The 11,931-nt window shown below is 42.9% G+C and overlaps 1 protein-coding gene across 1 annotated transcript; it reads left to right on the forward strand.

Annotated features, from left to right (window-relative positions):
• Window positions 1–660: 660 nt before the first annotated feature.
• On the forward strand, window positions 661–1,813 carry LOC147630448 (uncharacterized). The gene is made up of 2 exons (XM_086810814.1): window positions 661–1,469; window positions 1,571–1,813. Exons 1-2 carry the CDS (start codon window positions 661–663, stop codon window positions 1,653–1,655), a joined length of 894 nt encoding a protein of 297 aa, XP_086666940.1. The 3' UTR covers window positions 1,656–1,813.
• Window positions 1,814–11,931: the final 10,118 nt, after the last annotated feature.

Consider the following 11,931-nt stretch of genomic DNA (forward strand, 5'->3'; position numbering starts at 1 on the left):
CCAACCAAAATAGATAATATTGAAAAGGCTTAATTATTTTCTCAAAGTTCTCGTTTTAAAAGGTCTGTAGTGTGAACCCGCTCTCTTTTTTAATGTGTAGTCCGAGAAATACTAGATGCGCCTTGCTTGTGTATTGTTCAAAGTAATGTATTAGGTATCCTTCTATCTCCTCCATATCTATTGCAAACCCAAGGCAGTAAAGCATTCAAAGAAGGTCTTATTAACCAAACCTCTCCACTATCTGTCCTTAGTATAGGGGCCATAAGTGGACAATGTGGTCCTTACACCACATGTGGAAAAGTTTCATATTGGATAAAAAGTGAAAAAAGGGAAACATATAAGGAAAAAATATTTGAGACATCTAAGTTTAAAAATGCAACAACTAGAGTTTGAAAAAATTCTAATCAAAATTAAGAATTATTAATAATATTGATTAATATTGAGCCACACATTTGGCCCATCTACCGGTAGGTGCATAGGATGATCCCAACGACATCCTACCTCATCAAGGAGTACATACGCATAGTTTTCATTACGTAAATAGATTATAAGTCATATTGAATAGAATATTATTTTCATTACCCAAATAGAATATTAATTTCCATGTGTTTTTTTTGTGCATGCGCCAGCCAGCGCACAGGTTCTAACACCACTATTCGTATGCAGATAGAGATGCTGAGAGCTGAGATGAGGGCACTGCAGGATGCTAGGGCACCCCCTCACTTGGTTGCGAGTCTAGATTCAGTTATTGAGGCTCTGGGTCGATTGGACACAGTTGAGGACGTTGTGGATAGCTTTCAGGCACAGGCTGAGGCGGAGATCACTGGTGGTGGCTTGGATTGGAGAGCCATTCGACAGTTGTTTGAGCGTGAGTCACATCACAGGCAGGCCTTGGAGGATATGTTTTGGGATGGTCACACCGAGGCGATGCGACCACGATCAGGGCTCCCCTTGCATATTTTACGTTGTAGGCACTCCATCATAGCAGCACACATTTATCCGAGATATCTTGCTGCGAATGGTGGTCGATTGCCTCACAACCGTCAGATAGCCAGGTCGTTTGCCATGCAACTATACGCTGAGTTTGTGCTTGGTCATCGGGTGGACTACCTTAGTACCCGTCCAGGATCAGGAGCGAGATGTGGTAGGATGGGGCGTCAGGAGCGTCAGATTGCAGGTGTTCGGCGTCGACGTGAGGCACCAGAGTTGCACACCATCCCTGCACCGGCATTGCGAGCGGTGGGAGGACAGATTAGGGGGGATGTTCATTTAGTGGCATCATCCTTGCAGCACATGGTCTCTGCCCTATCGAGATCTATTGCGATTCCACCTCCCCCACCTCGATCATCGATGGAGCCTCCCACATCTACACCACCTCCCACATCTACACCGCCTCAGCACGAGTTGGAGGCTCGAGACACACGGATTGCAGAGTTGGAGGCATTGTTGGCCGAGAGTCTAGGGACGAGGTTAGTTATTTTGATTATGTTAGTTTATTTTTTTGTAGCGTGTTTTGAACTGAAGTTTTTTGGTTAATTCTCACCATGTACGCGACATGTTTGCATTGCAGGCACATCTATTGCGTCAGGAGATGGAGTCTCGCGTACGACTGTTGCAGACAGATTTGGAGGAGCAGAGGATTCGGACATGCATAGCATACCATCGTGCAGAGCACTATATTTTGCAGTTGAGGCATATTAGTCGTGATCCATCTCGCCATAGGATCGACCCCAGCGTGGCCCTATACCCCGCTCCTCCTGTAGATGTGCCGACTAGGACACCCATAGACGCAGCAGTCATAGCCAGGCTTCCTACTGCCACTTGTGTCCTTTGCCACGAGGAGTTTGACACCGTAGGGTGGTTTGGACTAGGGTGCGGCCACATCGCACATCTCCATTGCATGACCCGCCACACATGGTGGCACGATCAGTGTGCCCTGTATGCTTTGCTGACATTGATGTGGCGACATACAGAGGACTAGGCATGGATGATCTATATCCTGGTCGTCGTCAGGCCGTTGATCCATTCGCCCGCGTAGTCTTGACAGAGCACTACAGGGAGGAGGCACAGAGAGCGTTGCTGATGCAGGAGGGTGCTGATACATCGGTGGTTGCAGCATGCGTTCCACGACGCTTTTCGTATGGTGATTTCATGCCAGGTGACGAGGCACGAGCAGAGGAGGCACGCCGGATTGAGCGAGAGGCAGAGCTGCAGACATCATTGCAGCAGTGGGTGGAGCAGCAGCAGCTAGGGCGGGGCCGAGACCAGCGTCTTCTACACGTAGAGACGATTACTCGCGCTGGATTTGAGGCACGAGTATTCGCAGATGCATGGCTATGGGAGCTGAGACGCGCGTACATAGAGGAGGCGAGGGAGGCAGAGATGGCAGCGGTGGCGCGTGCAGCATGCCCTCCTCTTCATCAAGATGAGGCTGGCCCATCTCATGCAGGTGATGAGGCTGGCCCATCTGAGCCGGCTTTGCCTGAGGGCACACAGCGGACGGTTGGGCAGCGGGTCATACAGGAGCCACATCAGCGTTCCACTAGAGAATCATATGTAGAGCTATCAGATTCGGATTCAGATTGATTGTTTAGGCTTCACACGTTTCTTGTATAGGGATGCACTTCTGCAACATGATGATGATGATGATGTACAGATTCATTTTGGTACTTTCATGATATTGTTCCCACTTTTATGATGTATGAGCATTTTCGTACTTTCATGATGTTCTTCACACTTTGTTTATCTCAGTTTATAGTTTGTTTAAATGTAACATAAACATTTAAAATTAGGAGTATGATTTTGAATTTCGAATATCTCAATTCACACATCTAATACATAAGGTATTTAAAAAAGAATGCCATGTGAAGTAATTGTAAACATTATGCATTGAAAAAGTGTTCAAGTTCCAACTTTATCATTTTGAATATCATATTGAATTTCGTATATATCAATGCTTGCAATTATTACACTAAACCTAAGAGCCGTGCGAAGTTTCATCCCCATGTGCGTATTTAAAATTAAGAGTATGATTTTGAATTTCAAATATCTCAATTCACACATCTAATACATAATGTATTTTAAAAATAATGCCGTGTGTCGTAATTGTAAACATTAAGCATTGAAAAGGTGCTTGCAAAAATGTATGCATTATACCTTCCACGTGGCGCAAACCAGATCAGTTGGAGACCAAATCTTGCGTGGATGTACGTCTAGGGTAGCCTAAGAGGCGTGTGAAGTTTTGTCCCCAACAGGGTTTAGGATTTAGGGTTCAGGGTTTAGGGTTTAGGGTTTAGTCGTGCTAGTAGGGATTGCTTCTACGTGGCGCAAACCAAATCAGTTGGAGACCAAATCTTGCGTGGATGTACGTCTAGGGTAGCCCAAGAGGCGTGTGAAGTTTCGTCCCCAACAGGGTTCAGGATTTAGGGTTCAGGGTTTAGGGTTAAGGGTTTAGTCGTGCTAGTAGGGATTGCTTCTACGTGGCGCAAACCAAATCAGTTGGAGACCAAATCTTGCTAGGGTAGCCCAAGAGGCATGTGAAGTTTCGTCCCCAACAGGGTTTAGGGTTCAGGGTTTAGGGTTTAGGGTTTAGGGTTTAGTCGTGCTAGTAGGGATTGCTTCTATGTGGCGCAAACCAAATCAGTTGGAGACCAAATCTTGCATGGATGTACGTCTAGGGTAACCTAAGAGGCGTGTGAAGTTTCGTCCCCAACAGGGTTTAGGATTTAGGGTTCAGGGTTTAGTCGTGCTAGTAGGGATTGTAAAAATGTACGCATTTGTCCTTCCACGTGGCGCATACCAAATCAGTTGAAGACCAAATCTTGCATGGATGTACGTCTAGGGTAGCCTAAGAGGCGTGTGAAGTTTCGTCCCCAACAGGGTTTAGGATTTAGGGTTCAGGGTTTAGGGTTTAGGGTTTAGTCGTGCTAGTAGGGATTGTAAAAATGTACGCATTTGTCCTTCCACGTGGCGCATACCAAATCAGTTGGAGACCAAATCTTGCGTGGATGTACGTCTACGGCAGCCTAAGAGCCGTGCAAAGTTTAATCTCCAACAGATAAGTCCACGTGCATATTTCGTTAGTACGTGCGCCATTTTTCACACGTAGTCGTGCTAGTAGGGATTGTAAAAATGTACGCATTTGTCCTTCCACGTGGCGCATACCAAATCAGTTGGAGACCAAATCTTGCGTGGATGTACGTCTAGGGTAGCCTAAGAGCCGTGTGAAGTTTCATCCCCAACAGATAAGTCCACGTGCATATTTCATTAGTATGTGTGCCATTTTTCATACGTAGTTGTGGTAGTAGGGATTGTAAAAATGTACGCAGCTGTCCTTCCATGTGGCGCATACCAAATCAGTTGGGCACCAAATCTTGCGTGGATGTACGTCTACGGTAGCCTAAGAGCCGTGCAAAGTTTAATCTCCAACAGATAAGTCCACATGCATATTTGGTTAGTACGTGCGCCATTTTTCACACGTAGTCGTGCTAGTAGGGATTGTAAAAATGTACGCATTATACCTTCCACATGGCGCATACCAAATAAGTTGGAGACCAAATCTTGCGTGGATGTATGTCTAGGGTGGCCTAAGAGTCATGCGAAGTTTCATTCCCAACAGATAAGTCCACACACGTATTTCGTTAGTACATGCGCCATAGCTCATACGTAGTCGTGCTAGTAGGGATTGTAAAAATGTACGCATTGTACCTTCCACGTGGCGCATACCAAATCAGTTCAGACCAAATCTCGCGTGGATGTATGTCTAGGGTGGCCTAAGAGTCGTGCGAAGTTTCATCCCCAACAAGTAAGTCCACACGCGTATTTCGTTAGTACGTGCGCGAATTTTCTTAGTCACGTTTTTAAAATGTCCTAAAGCACAAAACAAATTACAACATTACTACTAATAAACAATTTTTTGTTTTACAAACACAACAAATCCCATTGAGAAGACATCGGACATCATGTAAAAAATAGAATCTAATACAATGATGTGTATGAACGTGTATACAGCCATCATAGTGAAATACAAAATATGAGTCCATGAAAATTACAATGGTACGGTCACACAGTGAGCCTATACATATCGAATACAAAAAAGTGTAATCAACTAGTGATACCCAATAAAAATCAATCTAATCAACTGATGATCCCAAAAAATATGATATGTAATGTGCTACTCCTCAGGATCAGCTCTCATGCCAATAGTTGCAAGTATGCTCTCGTGATCCGCCACTGCAAGGCGCCATCGTGGAGTGGACGTCGCCTTGCGAGTGCGAACACGACTCAAAGTAATCTTGATCCCAACAACAAGATGAGAATACATGTATGCCTCCTGATCCGCCATGTACTCCTGGAACTCAATATACCGACCACGCCTCTGTATCTGCTGAAAATAGTGGCCACCTACGATCATGCTATGAGCATTGAAGTGCATCCCATGCCCATCCACTGTATCCTCATTCAGCACACTCTTCAGCATAGAGCATCGCAACAAGTAATAATCCACACCCTCCTCATTGCCCTCCGAAGCAATAACCGCGAAGATATCACCAATACGCAAAATATCTGTAAGCTGGTCATAATCTCTAGAGGAACTGAATCCCGCATCCTGATCATCATGTACCTCCTCCCAAGGCTGGAAGGGAGAAAGCACTCGCCGTACCCATGGATCGGCCCATGGTATCATGGAGCACCCTCCCCAATCATCATCAATGCATGCAGAGCAAAAACATGCAAACCGTCGAGAAAAGATCGCGGGGTGAGACTTACCTACGCTCCTGATGGAATGGAAATCAAGAGTGCCAGGCACGGAACGACAATCAAAAGGCCTAGACCGATCAAGACTCCCAATGTCCACGCACCAAAAATACCGGCTCACCACCCTATCGTCACGCGACTGAAACGAGGAGGTAGCACTAGTGGATAAGTGCTGGCTGCACCACCGCACCACATCATGTGCATCCTTGAAGCGATCGGCACTGTGACGCAACTGGTATCGACGCAAAGCACGCTTCACGCAAGCACCTGCACCATCGTGCTCGATCGGATATGCTTTGCATGGTCGATCGAGCATTAAATACCATTTTTGCCTTGGTGTCATGCACATCCGTAAAAAAACACACTGCTGGTAGTTTCGCCAACGAAACCCCTTTGAAGTAGTTCGCTCAAATTTAAGAATCATCCAAGAGATGATGCAGTGGATGCTTGAGCGGTTCTCTCGAACTTTTCCAGGCCTCATTAGTTCTTATAATCAAACACGTAACTGAGGTCAGTTGCAATCCAAGCAAGAGGGATGTTATGGAAATTATATTTTTGATATATCTTACTTAGGATATTATTAATTTAGTCAAGTGTGACTATGGCAAAGTACTCCATAGGAGTGCACCAAACATGGTGGGGGTCCTAGTGGGATACTTTGTGTGGTTAGTTGGGGATGCTTGACTACCTTGTGGTTTGCCATGCTAAATGGTTGGTATCATGGGTGATTCCAGGTTAATACTGATATCGCTAGTGTTATTGGTATTGTGCTTTGAGCGTGGTTATGTTGGGATCGATTGATTCGGTGATTCCTTCAATCGATTGTTAATAAGTAATGTAATTGGCGGTTTGAGGACAGGTGATAGAACTCATAGTGAGGATTGGAGTTAGTGCGAGGGTACTGATCGAGGTGTTGCACATTGCATTATTTATGGCCATGGGCCAATTTTATATTTCTTTATTATTGCAAGTTTGAGCAATATATTGTGGAGTGGACATAATTCAATTTTGGGCTCAAAGATGGCTATGTAAAGCAAATCCCTCATTTTGGAAGAGAGGGATAATTTTGGCTCATTGTGCTTTTATGAAATATCATAAATACTCTAGATGAGGAAGTGTGAGCCATTGATCTAGGGTGAGGGAGATTGTACCCAGTCTGCTCTTGCTTTCGTGGTGTGGTTTGTGTTCTTCTTCTCCAATTGATTAAGTGGTGAACTTTGTGTGGAAGAGTTTACCTTTTTTGGTTTCAAGTATACATGATTGTTTTTTAGAAATACTCCCATCTTGGATTCTAGAAAACCTACTAGCCCATATTGAGGCGAAGTAGGCTTGCCACTTAAGATTGAGTGAGTCTATCACTTCCTTATTCTTCTCAGAGAAGACTATACTAGTAATGCGACATCCATATAAACTTCTTGACAAAGGTATACAATCTTTCTTTGATCCAAGCAAGTGTATTTTTGTCCCAAATTGCATCATCACATGAATGAGTCTTACATGAAATCCATGGAGATTAAATGATATTATGAGTTACTCATCCAATTTACATTTTTGATTACCTTTGTCCCAAAGGTCTCCTCGTGTCCTCACTCCCTTTTTGTTTAATCTCAATGTACCCTTGATGTCCTGGTCTTTTAACACACTGTCTCTTAACACACTGCCATCCTTGATAATTGAGCACCATAAGGGGCCTATCTTCATAGAGGAACCTTTCCACAATCTAGGGTTTGAGGGACTCCTACGATCTCCACCATAACTTTAATCCTTTATTGGAACATTGTTCTTTGCCAAAGAGGGAGGCAACTTCAAGGTAGCAATTCTATGACTTACGTCTCAAGGGTCTCGTATAACAAGATGTTTCATGAGAACATAAACCCATAATCTAGCACTTCTATGCAGTCAGTGCGAGGTCTGCTAGAGCATTTCGAGTCTTAAAATAGGCTTCTCGTAATGGAAAGATTCTGTCTGCTGCAGATCACTGCACTGAAATGGCTGCACGAGAAAATGAGGACCTCCGGATTCGGAAAGCCTGATCAATGACAGACTTTTCAAAGCTTTCTTCAACAGCTTCAACACGGCAATCCATATAGGAATCATGTTGTGAAATACTGGGAACACTGGCCTTCCCATGATCTTCCAGATTCCGTTCAAGATTATCAATCTGAGATCAATCACGATGAATCAATCCACTTCTGTACTGCTTATCTTCTTGATTGAATTCCGTCGATCGATTCTAAAGATCACTTCCGACACGATCATGTAGGTGGCTACGTCTCCCACTCTCTGATCATTTGCCTTAAACATGCATTTTTCGAGCAGATGATGCAATGGCTGCCTTGTTGCCCCCAGCCTCCCTTGATATGCTTGGTGGTGCAATGGTGATTGGGGAGGTTGTTTGATCTCTCTCTCATTCCACTATCTGGTTCAGTCTGCCCCTTGCCAATTCATAAGTGCTCGATTTGTTCTCGGCATCCAACCGATGATGTGCAGTGAAGAGGATGAAACAGAGAAGGTTAGAGACAAGGAAGCCCGTGTTAAGAGAAGCGGGAAAAGCTATGGGAGAGAGGAGGAAGGAGGTAGCTGCCACAAGTCCATGATACTATGCAAATCTAAACTTCTATACTGCATAAAGATGTCTTACAAGGTTATATATACGCAACCCCATGTGTAATTTACACTTGGTCTTTACATGTGGGACATGCCCATTTCTACCACTCTTGAATACACAGTACCCCTAATGCAATTTACATCCTCAACACCCCCTCTTAGATTGTTACAAGATGATAGAGCACAAAAGAAAAAAGTGCTACACGCACAAAAAATCGTAGACTTTGATACTTCTATGAGCATGGCTATAAAGAACTAGAACAAAACTATAAAAACTTGGGAGCAAGTTATATATTACTTCCCCCTCTTAAGTTTCAAGAGGTTTTAGGCAGATGCTAAGTTGAGTTTTGAAGTAGCAGACCTTGTTAACGTGACCCAATGATAACAAAATTTGAGTCAAGTTTAGCACATGCAAAACATCTTTTATGACCTTTTCACTTGAAAGACTTTCAGTTAGAATTTGAGCTATTGCTTACACCCTGCATGGATGCCCATGAGCTATGAACAAATGCTCTTTTGAATTTGATTCTTTTCTAAAGTTGAAAACCATACTTTGCGGCTTGTCATGTGTGCTCTTGCACCTGAGTCTACAAATCATTTTGGTGCTTTAGATTGATCAAGTTTACAATTGCCTTGAATGGTAAGAAAACATTATGAGATTTATCCGTCAATCATCATGCTGGACATAATTGCCTAATTGTTTGGAGCTATGTCCTGAAGACTAATCTTGTTCCTTTTGTGGCACTTTAATTGCCAATATTTAGGAATAGTAGCGACAATTCCCTATCCTTCTTGGTGCATTTGCATTGATGATCATGATGATGAAGTTTGTGAGATCCCTGTTCCCACCGTGCAACAGATTCGGGGTACTAGCAGCGGAAGTAGCACTTCATGCGCGGGGCAGGGACCCACACTCGGGGCCTCGTCCACGGATATCCGGACAAGAGACTAATCCGCCGGTTTTTCAAAAACCGAACCCGAAAAAACTTCTCTTACCCGGAAAGCATGGGCGATTCCACCAGGATAACTCTTTACTCTAACGTAGTCAAGATCATTACTGATCAAACCGATCCGACTGCACCTCTAACGGTACTTGGTCAGATCAAGGAAGAACTTGCACTTGGATCATTGGGATCAACGCTTTTTTCCCCATCAAGAGGCACAGCCGTTGATTCCTATCCATAGAACAATTTACTATCCGGGATTTACTTCATCTATCGTAATAATAGAATTTAAATCTCGATTTACGGATCCATCAGTCCAGCCTAACCCCATCCGATCCCATGGGTTAGCCAACCGCCCAACCACTGTAGTGATGGGATCCAATTTGGAATTTGGTTAGGTTTTGTCCCGGGTACCAAGGAAAAGAGTTCCAAGGCCCCCTAGCCGGAAGTTCATGCAAACATAAAACTAGCCACACCACTTACACACCCAATATGAAATTGCCTTTTTCTTAGCATCAGCTAACTTTAAAACAATCCTTTAATGAAACCATAGTACCACTGATCATAATCTTCCAATTTATCCAGTTGATTCATAATTTCCAATCATTCCTTCATCAGAGTATCTATGGCATCATTGGCAACTAGAACGCTCACCACCTGTCCACACAGGGGCCTTTTCAATAGTTCCTAGCCCATAATACTTGGCAATATAATCACTTATAAAAATCAAGATGGACTCTCGTTGAAGATCAGCAAGATCAACCAACAGATCCATATAAAGAGCCATGGACTCATCCATTGAAGACCAGCAAGGTCAATCAACCAAAACAACTCTTACTCCTTGTTCCAATATCTTCCTCGACGCACGCGTGGGTATCCTGGGTGACCCAGAGCCCGAGCACCGTATGGTCAGCACCCTCTAGGATCCTTCGCAGGTGACCTAGCGCTTCACTCATAGGCCGCTTCCTTGGTCCCTCATCCACCGTACCGGAAGCTCACCATTTAAATCGAACCGAGGCTGGTCAAGACCTCGGTCGACCTTGCTACGCGAGACGTCCTCCATTGACTCTCCGTCAGCAGTTGCAACTTTAACAGTTAGGTCTTCATGACCTTAATCCACAAGATGGTCAAAATGCTTCCCCAGCATTCTTGACATAAAACAGTCATTTACAAACAGTCACAAAATACAGTTTCTAAATCGAACTCTCGTCTTTCCACATTATCCCTCCTTAGTCCACATTACTTATTCCACATTCCATTCATCAATGTGTACTCATTCTCATCCATTTCCTCATATCGACGACACATTAATTCACATACACATTCACATTCACATCCATACATCCACATTTACATGCATACATCCATTTTCACATCCTCATTTATACATCCACATCCCATATCCACATTCATACATACGCATCCATATCTACATCCATACATCCACATCCATATCCACATTCACATCCATACATCCACATTCACATCCATACATCCATATCTACATGTATACCTCCATTTTCACATCCTCATTTATACATCCATATCCCATATCTACATTCATACATACACATCCATATCGACATCCATACATCCACATCCACATCCACATTCATATTCACATCCATATATCCACATTTACATGCATACATCCATTATCACGTCCTCATTCATACATCCACATCCACATTCATATCCATATATCCACATCTACATGCATACATCCATTATCATGTCCTCATTCATACATCCATATCCACATTCCCATTCACATCTATACATCCACATCTACATCCACATTCACATACATCCACATCCACATTCCCATTCACATCTATACATCCACATCTACATCCACATACATACATACATACATCCACATCCACATTCCCATTCACATCTATACATCCACATCTACATCCACATTCACATCCACATTCCCATTCACATCTATACATCCACATCTACATCCACATTCACATCTATGCATATACATCTTCATGCATACATCCATTTTCACATTCATACATCCATGCTCCCATCTCCACATCCACACATCCACATACATACATCCATTTCCACATTCCCATTCATATAACCCCATATGCCTTCACATATAATCTTTTACATCACATCCATTCTTGCCCTATCACAACCCATATACATCTTATCCTATCACATACACTTCTTAGCTCATCCCATACACATCTTATCACATCTTAATTCATCTTATCACCTCTTATCACCTCTTATACACCTCTTATCACATCCTATCACATCTCATATCTTTTTATAGAATACAAGAGAATTCTTATATTTGATATAAGATTTCTTTACACATTTACTTATCCATAAATTCCATTTAAGGAGATTAATACTTCCGAAGTAAAATCAATCTTTTATGCATCTTCCTATGCATAAATTCATTTAACATGAAAATGACACTTTTGAATTAAAATTCAATCTTTTATGCATCTTCCTATGCATAAATTCAATTTAGATGAGAATGACACTTTTGAATTAAAAATCAATTTTTTTTTGGGCATCTTCTTATGCATAAATTCAATTTAGTAGGAATTACACTTTTAGAATAAAAGAATTTCTCTTATGCATCTAAGTTATG

This window comes from Cibotium barometz, chromosome 16 (assembly GCF_041138505.1).
Source record: "Cibotium barometz isolate CiBa-2024 chromosome 16, ASM4113850v1, whole genome shotgun sequence".
In the NCBI taxonomy this organism is placed as follows: Eukaryota; Viridiplantae; Streptophyta; class Polypodiopsida; order Cyatheales; family Cibotiaceae; genus Cibotium; species Cibotium barometz.

What these genes read in the sequence shown, in the direction of transcription:
- LOC147630448 (XM_086810814.1), top strand. Translation starts at nt 661, where the DNA reads ATGCAGATAGAGATGCTGAGAGCTGAGATGAGGGCACTGCAGGATGCT. An exon ending in GCCGAGAGTCTAGGGACGAG is followed by an intron (nt 1,470 to 1,570) that starts GTTAGTTATTTT and finishes TTTGCATTGCAG; the next exon opens with GCACATCTATTGCGTCAGGA.